At 44.1% G+C, this 17,678-nt stretch overlaps 1 protein-coding gene across 1 annotated transcript; it reads left to right on the top strand.

The window, feature by feature from the left end:
* Positions 1 to 5,874: 5,874 nt before the first annotated feature.
* LOC309571049 (regucalcin) lies at positions 5,875 to 16,871 on the top strand (the record flags this gene model as incomplete). The annotated part of the gene is made up of 6 exons (XM_082278190.1): positions 5,875 to 6,037; positions 8,817 to 8,999; positions 10,283 to 10,498; positions 11,989 to 12,120; positions 15,809 to 15,963; positions 16,703 to 16,871. The coding sequence occupies 6 exons, from the start codon at positions 5,875 to 5,877 to the stop codon at positions 16,751 to 16,753; spliced, it is 900 nt and encodes a 299-aa protein (XP_082134316.1). The 3' UTR covers positions 16,754 to 16,871.
* Positions 16,872 to 17,678: the final 807 nt, after the last annotated feature.

The following is a 17,678-nucleotide window of genomic DNA, read 5'->3' as shown; positions in this document are numbered from 1 at the left end:
CCTCAATGCAGCTTCCTTAGGAAGAAGTGAAGACACACAGACTTCTGGGCTCTTGTTTCATGAGAGATGCCCTGTCTACTGCTGCTTCTGAACCTTCCTTTTACGCCAGCTTCATGGCTGAACAGACTTTTGCCACTCCTGGGGTGCAACTCTGCAATACGTCCCTCTTGCAGAGATGATCCTGGGATAACTGCTGCCAGGCTCTGCTCCTAACCAAGTCAGCACATCTAGTGGGATGTGACAGGTGGATTAAAGTGACTGCAAGCACAGCCTTCTGAAAGAAAATGTTACATAGCAGTTGGGTAAGTTGTTTGAAAACAGCAGATGTGCATGCCTATTTCTGTTCCTCAAGTTAACCTCTCTGCAGAGAGCTTGGATAAATTTGTGTGACCACGTGGTTGTAGAAGGAGAAGCAGCCTCAGATAGTTGCTCATTAGTTTCCCTGCCTCTGTGTGTGCAGATTCCAGATAATCTTCCTTTTTCCAGTAGGCTTCTTTTGTCTGGGACAACCTCCTGGATCCACTTTGCCCTGCCCTTTCTCTGGGACTCTTCTTTTGTTTCAGGCTGGGCAGACCCTCTCTGCCTTCCATTGCTTTCTCAGCAGCCCTGGAGCTGGGTATCTGCCTCGCCTTGGCTGCTTTATCTGATACATTGTTTTAAATCTCTGGGTAGGCTCCATAATGACACCTTTATGGTTTCTTTTGGCTTAAACATCCTGAAGGCATTTTTTCCGGTTTCTGCTGTGTTTCCTCAGGTGCTGCTCCACCCACCCTAACCCCAGGAAAGAGCACTGGGGAGCAAAACACAAGTTGTATTGTGACAGTTCCATAACAGTTCCAGAGTTGTTCTGCTCACCAAATCAGTGGGCCAGTGTCCTGAGGAAGAATTTAAAACTTGGCGCAACAGCAACGTAAAAGGAAGGTGCCATCAAGAAATCTCTTGGTCATCTGAGAGCTCTTGAGCTTGTGACAGACTTCAAGAGTAGTACCTGTAACAAGAAAAAAGTTAGATACCCTGGGAAGTGCAGGCCCTAGGGAGGGAATGAGTCATCTGAGGGGGAAAAACGTCTCTCAACTAGCCCACCCACTTCACCTGAAACCACGGTGTCTGGTTGCATTCCTTTGTAGTTCCTTATCTCAGAAGGGTGGTGCTGAGTAGTTTGGGAACCCCTGTCACTGGCATTTTAGGCTCCATTTGCATCTGGTTGAATGGAGCCTGAACAAAGTGCTTTCCCTCCTTAAAACTAGCTCAGCTATTGTTCTGTTGTCTCCTCTAAAATGAAGTACGGGCATTATTTTATCCTTTTCCTGATTATTCTAAACCAAGCCAGATTATCTCTCCTTGTTAAAGGAAGCACAGAGGCCTAAAAACTGGATGAGCCAGGTGATGCAGGTACTAATAAGCAAGTTGTAGTTTACACTCATTACAAATGGCTAGTACATAAACCAGACTTTCCTCAAATTGTCTGGTTGATCATCTTAAATTAGGCTCTGAGAAGTCACCGTAAATCTGCAGTTAATTTGAAATTTATTTTTGATTAGGCCAGAAGAAGGATTTGCATGCCTGTAAGCTGCAAACACTGGAAGTACTGTTGCTAAATCAGTTATTTGAATGAAAGATGCTGCCTTTCCCTGAAGTCCTGGCTCTGTTGCATGACCTCTGTTGTGACTATAATTTTGCAGCTGCTGTAGCACATATCAATGCTCTTTTTTTTTTATCCTGAGGCAAGCAAAATGCAAATCCAGGTCACATGGGGTACAGAGAGCAGAAAAGTAAGGCATTAATGAAAAATGTCTTGGCTGCGCTCCACTGAAGAACGCTTTCTGAAGCACCCTGTTGCCCAACTGCTCCCGGTGCAGAGCGGAGGTCTGGAGAGGCACAGGCTGGGAACTCCAGTTTTGTGAGGCAGCTTAAGGGAGCAGAAACTTGCACCTGTTGGTGCTCCCATGACAAAGAAGTTGGAGGTGCACCTGTAACATTGTGAGGGTCTTGATGAAGCACTGGGGAGGCTAGCTGCAGTGGAAAGGATCACACGTTCACTTATAGCATTGTATTCTTAAGTGAGAGATGCTTTTTCATGAGCCTGTGGCCAGTACAGAAGGAATTTGCTGAAAGAAGTCTGTGTAATGAATTGTAATAAGTACAGGGCACAATTGTCATTTTTGTGAAAACTAGTCTTGTGTAATGAATTGTAATAAGTACAGGGCACAATTGTCATTTTTGTGAAAACTAGTCTTGAAAGGCTAAATACTTCAGTATGACTTCATGGTGATTTGGTGCAATCCTTTGTAAAAAAGATTCCCTATTTGAGATTCTTAATCCATTCTGCATTAACTTGTGTGACAGTGGTAAGTGTTAGACACATAAATTAGTCAATGGGCACAGGTCTGCTGGTGCCACCTTCTCCCAAGCAGACATTTGCAAATGGGAAAATGGACTGCTTTGGCAAATGTTTTATGTTTAAATACGCAAATATGATCATCCAGGCTAGTAAACAATTAAACTTCTCAGCAGTTTGATCTCTCCTGGACCTACTTGTTGCTTGCTAACAAATAAAACTTGATCTGGACACACAAGCCAATTCCAAGAACTGTATTTGGCTGCAAACAAGTGCACAGCAGTGCCAACTATTGCTTTCCAGCCAACTGGTTGCAGTGACTTTCTCCCTCTGCTCTTGCTCAATGTTTTTTGTTTGTCCCTCCATCTGTGCACCCCCAAATGCAGTATTACCTGCTAGTGGAGAATTCCCATGTGTCCACTCTGGTTGCCCCAATGGATTTAACAGGTTTGCTCTGAAGTAGTGGCTCCTTGGGCTCCCCTGCCCTTGGCGCAGTCTCCGCTCTCAGCTGCACCTCGCCCATCTGCAGAGGAGGCCTGACAGACTCCATACTCGGAGGCAGTTCTTGGGGCACAGACATCTGACTGTGGCATTTGCACTTTGTACCAGCTGTGGATAAGGCCTAGAGCCCTCCCAACTTCAAGCAGGAAGGAGGACTAACAGTAATAAAGACGAAAGGTGAAGGAAAAAAGATGAGGATTGCTCTAAAGATGAAGAAATAACAGGATCAGGCTCATAAAAGGAGAGAAGAACAACTTCAACTTCCCAGGAATGAGCAGAAGTAAAACCCAGTCTCTATAGCGCCTGAAATAGTCCAGCACCTCTTCTTGCCTACAGTCATTGAGGGTGGGGGGATTTTTCCATCTCTGTGGTGCTCTGGGCTGTTCTCCAGAACTACTGAGCATTTCCTGACTGGCAAAAAAGGTAATGGCTTCTGGCAGGCTCAGGGAACCTGCTGGCTGGGGGAGGGCTGTGACTTCACCCTAGAGGGCCTCCTACATCACAGATCTACTCTTTGTGTTCTTCATGATTGTAGGTAAGAATTCTGCTTCCCTGCTCCCTGCAAAGCAGGTGGAGTAAGTGTACGATGTGCACTACCATGTGGAATAAGTGCTACCAGCGTGCCCTTTGGAAGCCACAGAGATGCTGTGTAAGCTCCCTATCAGTCAGATTTGGAGGCCACACAGTAGACTTTGTGGCTGTGCTGCAACAGTGGGAAGTTCCCAGTGGGGAAGGCGCAAGGTAGCACAACCTTTGGCAGCCACCTCTTCTGTGCTCTTCTCTCCCACAGTAAACTTGTACTGGCAGAAGACATAATCTGATGCTCTCTGTGAAAGCACCCCAACCATGGATTCCTCCCTGTTCTACCTTTCAACAAGCTTGGATCAGCCATAACAGAGAAGACAAAGCAGGGGTGCTGTCCTATGTAACTAGAGACCCAAGCTCAAAATACAAGGCACAGAGTGTGTGTTGTAACCTAGCACTTACAGAAGCTGTTAATTTTCTCCCAAGGTGTGTGCCAGCACACAGCTTGTTTTGATGCCTCCAAACCATGCTGGCAAATGCCTAAGTCAGCAAGGAGCAGAGAGATTGGTGAGGTGGGTTGAGGGTGTATCTCCTATTGCTGCTGGATTCAGTAAGCTCTTGCATCGTATCCCAAATGGCCTTGTAGTGTGCAAAGACAATGGGAGAGCAGTAAATGTGGCTAAGCTTTGTAAGAAGCAATAATTGTTCTTCCTTGTAGTTAATGAATTCTTTGCATGCATTTTTTAAAACGTCTGCATCTTCTTTCCATGTTGTAAAATGTATGGAAAAAAAGGACAGAGATGTGACGCTTTTTTTCTGGATGTTTTTCTGTGTTGGCTGTTGCTAATAATTTGCTTGCGTCAGGTCTGAGGTGAAATCCTGCTATTTGTTGTACATGCAGCAGTAGGACAGAAAGAGAAATTCAGTGCTAAGCACAGAAGGAATGCCATGGAAGCCTATAAAATAGAAGTCTTAACTGCTCAGATAAAGCCACAATAAGTTAATAAATATCACATCAGTGCTCCATCAAAAGAAGCGTACATAAAACACATGTTGAAAGGTCATGTAGCCCATGAACTTTCCAAATATACCACTACTAGAAAAAATTGTGACCAAGTGAAGCCTGGGCTGTGAGCACCTGCTTTATGAAAAAAGGCAACCAAATAAAAATATTCAACAGGAGATAATTGCCAAGAGGGTGTATGATAACAAAGAGATAAATCTGTAAGAGGAGCTCTGTGGGGACTACCTCCTAAAAGACCATGCTGGATGCTATGTGCTCACTGGTGTGCAGTACCCCTTGAATAATGGGGCTGCTACATGAGCTGGAAACCAAAGTCTGGAGGGGAGAGAAGTGAGTTTTGGAGCAGCTTAGTTAATTCTGGTTTGTGGGGACACAGCAGCAAGCCAGCCTGTGCCTGCCTTGTGCTCCTGAGTTTCCAGGAGGAGACACACAAGACACGCAGCAGTGAGCCTGAAGCCACTTGATGTCACTGATCCCTATGGGGATCACCAACTCCAAGTCAAAAGGCAATATGTCATAGGATGCTGAAGAGGAGACCTGGGATATAAGAAGTACCCACTGCTTTGAAACTTGAGGCCTGGGAGCCGTAGTGGCCATAGCACAAAGATAAGCAGGCACAACAGAGAACTGTATCTGCAAATTTTGATGCCAGCTGTTTGCCTTGTGGCTTTGAAAGTTTTTGAGACTATACAGCCCAGAGAGTAAAAGAGGGCACAGCATGCTGAAGGGCCAGGATTTCTGAATAACCAAGGTGCTGCTGCAGGAGCCGTTAAGGTTCCCTGATGCTGGAAGTCAGGGCCAAGGTTCTGTGGCACGAAGGCAAGCAGAAACCAGACCTTTTGGGAATCAGCCTCGCTGCGGGCTGAGAAACCTTGGCACCGCGGTGGGAAACTTCTCCCTCTTTTTCCGCTCTGCAGCTCTTGGAAGCGGTGGGGGGGGGGGGGAGGCGAGCCGCTGCTGCTTGAGCAGCCGCCACCCCTCGCTCCCGGGGCTCGCCGCGCACGGAGAGGAGGATCCCGAAGGGCCGGCGGGAGAGCCCGGCCCGCGGGGGGCCCGCCCCTGGCCAGGGGCCGCTTGCCGTGTCCGAGCCCGCTGCAGGAGCGGGGCGGGGAGCGGGCACGGCCGGGGCGTGCGGGGGCGCGCTTTGTTATTACGAGTTACCTGTATTTCTTGGTGTTCCTCTTCTCTCCCGCGTTCACAGGCAGGTGCCTCGGTGCAAACACACTGGTGTGTGTACATGACACGGCGGCACACGCCGTGCGCCCCAGCAGCCGGGCGTGCGGAGGCGGGCCCGCCGGCAGAGCGGCCTTTCTCTCCCTGCGCCCGCACGCACCCCGCGATTTAATTTTTTCCCTCCTTTTTATTATTTTTATTATTGCCCCCTTTTTTTCCTTTTTTTTTTCTCCCCCCCCATTCCCGTTCGTTGGTCCCCGCAGGCCGTGGCGGGCCCGGGGGTAACACGCGGTGACGATTCCCTCCGCAGGCCATGTCGTCCGTCAGGATCGAGTGCGTGGCCAAGGAGGGCTGCAGGATCGCGGAGTCGCCCGTGTGGGACGAGAAGGAGGGCGCGCTCCTGTACGTGGACATCACGGGCAGGAAGGTGTGCCGCTGGAGCCCGGTCACCAGGCAGGTGCAGGCCATTCCTGTGGGTAAGGAGCCGCTGGAAAACCCCCTCTGTGTGCGGGAGCTGCGTGTTGTGTCCCTTGGCAGCTGCACGGTGCTCAGAGCAGAGCTGGAGACCTTTTTCTACAGCTGGGGTTTCCCAGGCTACCAGCACACTGGGACTATGTACAGACACTAGATACAGACCAGAGGTAGCTCTGGAGACTTCCCTTATGATTTTGTGCTACTGGGTTATGTTTGATCTATTTCTTTTTCCTGTAAGTTGTCCACAACTCGCTCTCTTTTGTTCCCACTTTGTCCCAGAAGTAACACTCTTCTGTTGGTGTTTATAGTAGTTCTGATTTGAATGATCAATGCTCATAATATTTTCTCTATTGAAAGATTTCCTAAAACGATATAAGAAGTTGATACTTTTTTTAAGGTAATGGTGTCACCAGCTACAGTCTCAGTGGTTTGAGTATTTATTCCAGAAAGGAAGAGATATGCTAACTCTTAGAAAAAAAGGATTGCAGATTTACTGCTGGATGTGATAAAGTAAATATTTGTGTTGGGAGACAGCTCCTTAAGTGGTTTCAGTACAATTTATTATTTTCTCATGTTCAGTAACAGTTGGTGAAAATCAATTTTGCCTACCTGTAAGCTGTTCTCATTATTCACTAGAAACTGATCTGAGCTTATCTGCCTTTCAAATTACTGTAGTTTCCCATTTTAAGATGAGAGAAGGCCTGATACTAATTTTGGAAGAGTTGCTTCCCAAACTTACTTCCTCTTAGTTTAGCTGAGGGAGTGTGCTTCTTCTTGCCTTTCCCCTCAACTTGATCTGCTCTCAGAGGTGTAATCTTTTACTTGCGGCCTCTAGAGATGTGGAAGGGAGAGCACACCACATTTTATTGTTTCCTCTCTTTAGTAATAAAATAGTTATGGTTAATAGCTGTGCCTTTGGGAATGCCATGATTAAAAGACAAAAAAAAAACCCCAACCCCCAAACAATCAAAGAATGCCATGTGATTATAGTAGTGGGTCTCCTAAGTAGAAACGAAGAGAGAAATTATTCATTATTATGCTTATAGAGAATTACAACGACCCCATGCTTAGAAAAAACTTCTAATGCCCTTTTTGACTCTGCAGGGGAAACATCGTAAATGCATAACTGGGCCTGGAGGGGAGACCTTATAGTCAGTTTTCTCTTGGGCATAAGATGGTGCTGCAAATCAATCAGTTCCTGCAGGTGCTGCTTTAACAAAGCCCTCCGGGGTCGCAGCAGACTGAGCTGGATGCATGGGCTGAGACACTGCCTGTGCTACGTTTGTTCAGTGAACAGTAGGGTGGCTGCATCCTCATGCATCCCTTTCCTCTGGGGTGCTTTGTCAGGAAGGTAAGGGGCCGTTCTTGTGGCTGTAGGGGCACCTGGATGTCCAACACCTCCAGTGGACAGCTGTGCTTCGGGGCTGCTCCCCCCAGGGTGGGAGGAAGGCCCTGGGGGCTGCCCAGGTGGAAGGAGTCCTCTGAGCCATGGCCCCCGGGTTTTTCCTGGGAGAGCAAATGTAGACTTGCATTCCCATGCTCTGCTAGGAAAGCCCCTGCCACTGATACAGACAGAGAACCACTTTTATTAGTGTGGTTACTTGGCAATCCAAAGACCAGCAAAATTACTATGTGTGGCAGGTGCCACACACGGCTGAGGGCACTCTGCTGCCCTCTGTGCTGGCATGGGAGGAAGGAATGGCACCTCAGTGTAAATGAGCCCAGACCACCAGCAGCCTCAGCTGCTACGGCAGAGCTTGCAGTCCAGGTGTGCATCTCCAGTGCTGGGGGCAAATAGCATTTGGGTTTCTGTCATGGTGGTACTGCTGCCAGGCCTCCAAGGGAAGGGGCATCCTGACCCATGAGCAAACAGCTGGAAAGGAGCAGTTCCTCTTAGCACCTGGTGGTGACTGGTGGTGGTTGTAAGAGTTTGTGAAACTATTACCTAATTATACCCCTGCAAAGCCATAAATACAAGAAATGTTTCAGTTTTAAATTTAAAAATTAGCAATTAGTCCCATGTATAGAAAATATTATGCCAGATTTTGTTGCCCTGCCTGAAGTTATTACTCCCTATGTTGCATCTGATGTTAGGCTTTTACAGAAATGTTCTCTTCACGCTCACTGGGGGTTTTGTTACTAATTCCTTTATAATAACCTGCAATTGAGGTTTTATGCATAATAGCTCAAGTGAGTGTAAACTAATCTGGAGCATTTACTAGTTTTCTGTTTTGTTTTAGCTCTTGGGAAGTCCTGCCACTCTTGGTGTGTTTTTGGTGCTGCTGGAGGTTTGTGCAGCACAGCAGAGTGTGGTGTGGGGGGGGTGTCTCTCCTGCCCACTGTGTCCTGTCCCAGTGCAGAGATACTCTGCCTCCATCACTGTAGGGCTCATTTATGCAGGAGCTGTGCTAAATAAACACAGTTGCTCTAGAGCTCTTGTGGCAATTGATTTTTCCCTTGGAGAGGGGGGAACCCACACAGTAAGCTATTGTAAAAAGTATATGTTCCTGTCCCCCTTTTTATACTTTTTTTTTGTTTTAAATTCAGCTCCTAGCTCAACTAGGTGCTGGTAATGGTTATATCTCCTGGTAGCAGTGGTAATACTCAAGTTCATATGACATAATCTGTTTCTATGTATTTAAACATCAATTTTGTTGGTAGAAAAGTAGGTTGTTTCTCTTGCCTGTGGTTTCACTGAGTTCGGGTTGCACGTCTAAAGTGGGCAGAAAAGAAATATCTCTTCACAGCACATCCCACTTTTCAATTTCACTCTGTTTCCAGATGCTCCTGTGAGCTCCGTGGCTCTCCGGAAGTCTGGGGATTATGTCATCACCCTAGGAACCAGGTTTGCTGCTTTGAAATGGAAAGAGGAGCTGGTAACCACCATCACTCAGGTGGACAAGGATAAAGCAAATACTCGATTCAATGATGGGAAGGTGGATCCTGTAGGGAGGTATTTCGCAGGTATGCTGCAGGCTCTTCCTTCCCTCTGGTGCTTGCTGGGTTTTGGTGATAACATGCAGTGATCAGTCCTAGCAAGTTTTCCTTCACAGTTAAGTGGTGGGGATTTTTTGTTGTCTTCAAACAGAGTTCAATCCCATTTACAAATCTATTTGTATCACCTGGGCACTATCTAATCTGGACTATTTTGTTTAAAAGAGGCCGACAATTTGGAGCCTGCCTAGTTTAAGATACTGGCCTTGCCTCTTCCCTGTCAGCTACTTCTTTTTTGAATACTGGAAGGGTGCCAACAGAAGATACTTTTCTAGTGAGAAATTTATTATACTGTATGGTTTGTTCTTCATAAGTCAGAATTTTATTTCTAAAAACTAAGGGACTATTCATCTTGGAGATGAGAAAGCTCAGGGGATCTTACCTGTATGTATAAGTACCTGACTGGGGAGGGAGTAAAAAAGATGGAGACCAGACTCTGCTCAGTGATGCCCACTGAAGGACCAGAAGGAGTGGGCACAAACTGAAACTCAGTCAGTTCTGTATGGATGTAAGAAAATTCTTTTACTGAGGATGATCAAACAGTGGAACAGTGGTTGTCCAGAGACACTGTGGAGTCTTCATCCGTAGAGATCTTCAACACCCAACACTGATGGGAGGAATCTGCAGTGTCTGACCCTGCTCTGAGCAGGGGGTGATCCTGGATGATCTCCAGAGGTGCCGTCCAGCCTCAGCTGTGATCCTGTCCTCCTGTTTTTTAAAACACCATTCTGTGCTCCTGCTGTGCCGTTCAGTCCCGAGGCTTACCTTAAATTGCATTTACCCAGCCTCTCCAGAGCTGGTCTCAGCTGCCAACTTCAAGCTGCAAAGATGAGATTTGCTTTAAAAGAGGCTTTAGTGTAAGACTCATTCTGAGGGAGGAGGTAATTTTTTTCCACTCTCTCAGCTCTACAAGACATCAAGATTTATTGTAACTTAAATGCTGGCCACACCTGTCATAATATATGAATGACTGAATACAACATTTTGCAGGAATCATGCTGCACACCATTTCTGCCCCAAAAATGTTCAACAAAAGAACAAAAGCTGTGTTTTGTCACCTTCTGCTAAGAGCAAGCACTTTGAAAACGCACCTTTTCCTTTTGACTCAGTTTCTTCCTTAAATTTCAGAAGCCATCTTCACTGCTCCCTTCTATGCTGGCAGTGTGATCATCATCATAGTGAGGGACTGCCCCCAGACATGGAGGAGAGTCCATTCACTCTGAACCTGCTTCCTCCCCTTTGGCTCTGCACAGGTACAATGGCAGAGGAGATTCGTCCCGCTGTGCTGGAGAGACACCAGGGCTCTCTGTACACGCTCTTCCCTGACCTCTCAGTGGTGAGGCACTTTGACCAGGTGGACATTTCTAATGGGCTGGACTGGTCTCTGGATCACAAAACCTTCTTCTACATTGACAGCTTGTCCTACTCGGTGGATGCTTTTGATTATGACCTCCAAACTGGAAAAATTGGTATGAGTGGTTGTATTCCGAAATAATAGTTTGTGCCTAAAGATTGTGATATTTGTTTCTGCTCTGGTTATTACACAGATGATGAGAGCTTTGGGAGCACTTATCCAGAAACCTCTTTAGAGCAAAACAACAGAAGACATATTAACATCTGTCTGTGCCTGCGTAGGCTTCTGGCTCAAACCAGTCAGGGTCGTTTGGTAATGCTATAAAGTATTTAAATTGCGTGGCAGTTTGAGTAGTAATCTGTACTACTGTTACTAAACACAAGGCGTATCTGATCTTCCAATGTGAAAAGGACAAAGTGTATCTCATCTGTCTGTTCCTGTGGCTGCGTGTTTCTTGTTACTGGCAGCACAGGCAAAGTGACAGCAAGCTTGTAGTCTTGTGCAAAACCTCTGCCAGCTTCTCTAGATATTTTTTCACTCTTCACCCTGTTTTGTTTTTTAAAATATAAGCTGTTAAATTAAGATTCTGCAGAAAGAACAAGGCAACAACAGTAGCAGTAACTCAAAGCTTCCTTCATTAGTTTAAAACAAAACAACGCCTTAAGGGTTTCAACAAGCTTGGGCAAAAGAAAAATTCAGGTGACTTGGACTAGTAATTTGCTTTTGAGTACACAGGCTGAGGTATTTGCATTAAAAGAACACAGCCAATTTGATGTTTAGCTTTAAAACTCTGAATTTAAAGTAATTTTGGATGTAGCACCTTGTCCTAATGATTCTCTGCTATGGCTTACAACTGAGTTTTTCCTTAGGAAATAGGGTATTTCTCTCTCTCACTCGTTCTTGCTCACTCTCTTTCTGTGGGCAGTCTGAAAATCCCCAGGAGCAAAAAGGAAACTCATTAAGAATATTGCTGCATATGAGAAACATTGAAGTTGTCAGAGCATGAAATAAACAATGTTGGAACGTTGGGTTTAATTTTATTTAATAACAGTGGTAAAAGTTCAGCTAGAGTTGTTTGTTTTTAGGTTGATAGTATGCCTTTGAAATTGATGCGTTTCCTAACTCTGTGTTTATGTAAGCTCTCAGTTTATAGAGCTGAAGGTCAGTTTTGTGTTGGAACAGTGATTATTGGCATGTTCCAGCAAACTATTTGAAAAGTCTTCAGCTGGAGCAACCCATACCTGAAATTATTCAAACTGCTTTTAGAACAAGCAATTAATTTTATGAATATATCTAACATTAATTTCTTCAGTTATTCATTTAATATTGCAAGTAGGGAACATGAGTGGTGCACTAGAAATGAATGCCAGAAAAAAGGATTATACTTTCAATGGATAGAAACTGACCCACAGGCTTTCATGCTGAGAAACAACTGTCTCGGGAAACAAACAGGCCAGCAGACACAATCTACTTCTTTCATGGGAAAAAAACTCAGGGCCTCAGCACAGCTTTTGAAAATAATAGTACAAATAACTCTGCTGGGCTGTAACTGATAAAAATTTTAGCAACTGTTTCACTCAGTACTGTGGTTTTTCTAACCTGCAGGCAACCGTAGGAGTATATACAAACTGGAAAAAGAGGAGAGCATTCCTGATGGGATGAGCATTGACACAGAAGGAAAACTCTGGGTAGCTTGTTATGACGGTGGGAGAGTGATTCGCCTTGACCCTGAGACAGGTAAGTCCTTGCAAAAGGTGGACTGGAATTTTGTGCTAAACAAAACAAAACAGGTGGAAATAAAAACAAGTGAGAGGTGGGGCTTTTTTCCCTTCACAGAAATGGTATATCTGCTCTTTTTTAAAAACTGTGGGGTTTTGGTTTTTTTTTTTGCTTTTTATTATTACTTTAAATGATTTTATGTCCCTGCTCTCAAAAATTACCTTTGTTAATAAGTCTCCTTTGTTCCCAGCATCTGTTGTGTTGGAACGGATAAAGTCACTAAGGAGATCATCATTCTACTTGTGAATTGTTTGAGTTAGCATCCTATTGCATCCTCCAAAATTAAGACCAATGTTTACCTCTTTGATAAATGGGAAAGATGACTTAAGCCATTTTTGAGTCTTGTTTCTTCAGCTTAGTGTATTATTTTGGGCAGCCTACTGGATTTTATTACAAGTCCCACAGGACACTGATGCCAGCAACATATTTTTTATTGTTGAAAGTTATTTACACGATCAATTTTGCAATGAAATGATCAAAAAATGTTTAATGAATACCACAGCATTTTATCATTCCCGCAGTAATGTCTTGGGTGTGCCCATTGTCTGAGTCTGTCCTTCATTGCTGGTCTCATTTGGACTCCAGTGATGTGCCAGGGATGATTTACTCTGGGTAAAAAACACATGTAAAGCACTTAAGGGAAACTGAACCACACTGGCTAGAAGGGGCCGCTGGGTGAGAATGGGAGCGTGATTTTGTCAGATCCCAGACAGCACAAGTTTGCATCATGCAGCAGAAGAGCAACTGCACTGGGATTCATCTGGAGTCTAGTAGAAGATTTGGGGTTTTGTGGGACTGTGGATTCGGGGATGCCAGTGCCTCGTCTGCAGCACACAGCAGAGCTGTGTGTGCACACGTGCACCAGCCTTTCTTCTGACTCTGCTGGAAACCTTTACTTGAGGCTCAGACTGTGCTTTCCCCCTCACCTTTTAATCTGTACCCATCCAAAGTCTTGCTAACCTGTGGGACTTCTGTTCTGCAGAGTATGCACCCCAGCGCTAGGGTGCTTCCTTCTCCTCCAGGGGAAGGAAGCTCCAGATGGGAGATGCCAGCAGTGCTTTGGCTTGTTTCTGGACCCACATCCTCTCACTTTGGTGGGCAGAGCCCTCCTTGGTGACATCCACCAGCCCTCTGAATACCGTTCTGGAGTATTAGACTCAATCATTTTTCCTCTCTGTTTCACTGTTTCCACCTTTTTCCTCCCTGGCCTTTTTTATTTCTCCCTGACCTTTTTTTTCCCCTCCCTTTTTCCACTTGTTTTCCTTTTCCTTCTCCCTTTTGGAGGTGTTTTCATATGGGAAAGCTAGAGGCAATAGTGTCCATAAGCAGATGCACAGGGATAGTAAGAATATTGATGGCAGAGTACATATCCCTAATGCACTCCTAGTCCTTAACTATGTTCACAGATGGATGAGATACTGATGTGTTGGTAGTGTATTTCTCAGTGTGTTTCTCTTCCATGAACCTATTCTATCTCCCCCCTCACCCATGCCATAGCACTTGCAGGGAACAGTGTTATGAAGTTTCACAGGATAAATGTCCGTGTCAAAAAGAGCCACCTTTTTTTGTGACTGTCTCATGCTTACCTGCCCTCTTATGCTAGCATTTTAAAGTAATATCTAAAATCTTCAATTTGCTGAATTCTGAATGAATTGTAATTATTTAGGGAGATAACACAGACAGGCTTGAAGAGAATTCTCTGAAAGCCTCTCTTTTAACGCACAATAGCCATTAAGTGTGGCTTGAATGGCTGTCAGCCAGTTGCAGATACATTCACTGATAAAGAGCTCATCTAAAGCACGTGAGGGATTTTCAGGTTTCAATGATAACAAAGCCTGGACTTTGTTTTTAGGGCAATGGGACGAGGAAACTTGTTTGTTTGGCATCTTTCCTAAGTAAGGTTTAGAGGTTCAGAATGAAACAGCTTTTTGGGTCTAGGCTTCTGTAGCAGAGATGGCTGCTGCCTTTAGATTGAGGGTGTGCTACAGGGAAGAGCTGATGGCTGATGCCATGGAGTTTGCAAATGACTCAAAAGGGATGTCTAACTTACATGTTATCAAGTCTTGTCGTACCTTCAGATCACTTAGTGACCTGCTAGTTTTATTCTTTTAATTAGAATCCTAGAACCATTAAGGTTGGAAAAGACCTCTAAGGTCATTGAGTCAAACCATCAACCAGCACTGCCAAGTACACCCCTAAACCGTGTCTTTAAGCACCACATCTACATGGTTTTCAAACACTTTCAGGGATGATGTTTCCACCACTTGCCTGGACAGCCTGTTCCAATCCTTGACAACCCTTTCAGTGAAGAAATTTTTCCCTAATGCCCAGTCTAAACCTCAATTAAATATTTTACAGTTCTTCCTAATGATTGTTTTTAATATCCTTTGATTTTTATAGTGTCAAAAAGATTTGCTACATTTGTCTCTTCTATAGATGCCAAGCACAGAGTAATACTTCAGATAGATTGTAGAACATCCAGGTGCAGATTTTCTTGGAACTCCAGGGAGACATTGCTCATCTCAGAGCTTTGTAAATGATACCTTCCAGGCTGTTATCCACTGAGAGCACTCTACAACTGCAACCAGTCTATCCCCTGGTCTTTGGGGCTCATGCCTCTTTTCCTACAGTTCATGTTTTTTTTTGTTTTGAATGCCCTTCCCACTCACTTTCTCCCAGACTTGGTGTCAGTCAATTTCTAGGGCTCCCAACATCAAAGTTACTTTCCTGCTATTTCAATACATCACTAAAGTTAGTTGCTGTAAGGGGACCAAGTCCTTTACATATGCAGTTGGGAGGACAGAAAAATGACACATTTTGTAAGGAAATTCATGTGCTTTAGCATATTTCTAGAAAGAGAAACTCACAGGTACATCAAATAGGCATAATGGGAATAGGCTCTTACTGCCCAGGATTAGGAGAAATTTTGGGAAAATCTGCTGTAAGATGTCTCAACAGCCTTCTGGTTAGGGCTGGAGGAGATCTGTTCACTACCGTCATTAAGACCATAGCTGTTCGTTGGCATAGTAAGTGCGTAGTATTATTTATGGTAGCGCTAGTTTCTTGTAAACATCAGACATGTCCCATGATCCCTATTTTATGGAAGCTTGATTTGAAAGACTATTGGAATTTCAGGAAAAACTTCTAGGAATTAATCTTCCTTAACTGCAGGCAGTAGAGGTGTAGCAGGAGGTTCGCCTCAGTAATGCTGCATGAGGTCTGCTCGCTCCAGGCTGCCTTTGTAGTTAAAAGTAGAAAAGTCAGCAGGTCTAGGGTGTGATTCATGTGACCTGTTTTAGAGAGGAATCCTATCCCATTTCCATTGACTGCATGGACAGCCTAGATGACGAGCTCAGATATGTGTCTGTGCTGTGGATGTTAGCGCTTAATTAGAGGACAAACTGGGATTGGAATGGGATTTGTTTGTGATACCTGAAACTTGTCAAACAATACATGATCAACAAGAGGGTTCACAGAAGTCTGGTTTCTCCCTGTCTTGGTGCTCATCAGTCATGATGGGACGTCCCCCAGCCCTGATTCCCACTTCTGCAGAACACCTGGCTCTGCAACAGTTATTTGCAATAATTTGTTTAAATTTCTTGATGTAAGTAGACAAACAGGAAACATCATGTGTGCTTTCCTTCAGGAAAAAGACTCCAGACTGTGAAACTTCCAGTTGACAAAACAACTTCCTGCTGTTTTGGAGGAAACGATTATTCAGAAATGTATGTGACCACTGCCAGTGATGGGATGGATAAAGAGTGGCTTTCACGGCAACCACAGGCTGGTGGGATTTTCAAGGTGAATGATACTTTCTCCTTTCATTTTAGAAGGCCATTTTTTCACTCTTGATTTTTTCAGGTAGCAAAGCAGTTGGGAGTGGTGGGAAGCTGGAAAAAGATAGCTGTTAGGACACTGATCATATATGTTAAGCTGTTTGTAATTTTTGTTCCTGTTGGGGAAGGTTAAATGCATTTAGAGATTTGAAGATACTTTGGGGTTTAAACATCGTAACAGTGCTGATAGTGCAAATTTTCTATGCAATCATCTCTTTATACTTCTCCCTCTCCCAACACTGTTTGCATTTTCTATTTATTATGGAAAGGATGGGTAAATACTTACATGTCTTAATCAGTGGCAGATAAAAGCATCTGCTTTTATTTACTTTCTAGTTAATTATCACAAAGTTATCTCTTTAAACATTTGTTCTGCTGCGATTTGTTTTAAAGCCCTGCTCTTCTCTGTGTGTGCATGCCGAAGGTTACATTGTGAACTGCAGAATTAAGGCTTAGCAGTGTCTAAGAGAAGAGGCTTTTGGGGAATGGACTCTGGCCTGTGATTACTGAGCTTTAGAGAAAAGAGCATGCATTGAAATTCCTAGCTGTGATGAGCTGATGGGTGCAAAATATAGTAGGATGTTATGTTGGCGGACACAGTCTTTTTCTCAGTTAAAGAATGTCTAGTTGTGTAAGGAAAGCAAATGTCTGATAATGGTGAATTATTGCTCTAATTTTTTTTTTTTCCCTCTGTGTTTTAACAGATAACAGGACTGGGGGTGAAAGGAGTTCCACCATATCCATTTGCAGGTTAAATACACACTTTTCAGAAGGGATTAGAGAGGGCTGACATAAGCAAGACAAGTATGAAGGTCTTATTCTGGTGTTCAGCATCTTTGCTTTGAAATCATGACACCATTATAATATTTCATCAGGAAAGGATGAAAAACTACTGAAATACATGGAATATTTTAAAACTGATCTTTTTTTCCCCTTTAAACTTACTTTAAATATATGATGGTACTTTTACTGTTTGCTAAAAAGATTGTCATCCTAATAAGCTACTGTTGTAATTCTATTTTATGATTAAATAATATTTTAATATCTTTTTATTTCATATTCTTCTGTCTCATTTGCAACTTATGTTATATTGTTTTACTGATTAAACTACTTGTACTGTCTCTTTTACATATTTTTGAAGTTCCTCATAAAACGCCATTTGGTGGTCTTACCACTGTTTTAACTGTAACTTCGTTTGTCCTATGATGTTCTCAACAACTGAAACATTAATACCTCTCACTGTGCACCTGCAGCTTCCTTCTAACAGGTCTCGGCTGTGGCTGTGCTTAAATTAACTCTGGCTGGAGCTGATCACCCTCTCTCCCCCGTGCATGCTACCATGTTGCTCATTTTGTTGAATATAAACACAGATTTTTGGAATCAAGAACTGTATCTTTTTCCATCATTTCAAGATCTTTGCCTGTTCTGGGGACATCCATGATGACAGGAAAACATCAGGCATTCTTGACCATTTGTACATAAAGCACCACCTGCACATACCTTCTCCTGAACCAACCTCCCCCAGAGGACAGAGAGGCAAGGCAGCCCACATACCCAAATAGACACTGCTTTTACAGATGTGGAGGAAAGGGAAATTCCATTGTGATTTCTTCACACTACCTGTTGTAAATGAAAAACTTACTCCCTGGATTGCATTTTGCTGTCCAGTGAGAGGCCTGG

Source organism: Coloeus monedula (assembly GCF_965178545.1).
Source record: "Coloeus monedula genome assembly, chromosome: 3".
Taxonomy (NCBI): Eukaryota; Metazoa; Chordata; class Aves; order Passeriformes; family Corvidae; genus Coloeus; species Coloeus monedula.
The sequence above is the reverse complement of the archived record's forward strand: the minus strand, read 5'-3'. Positions and strand labels throughout refer to the sequence as shown.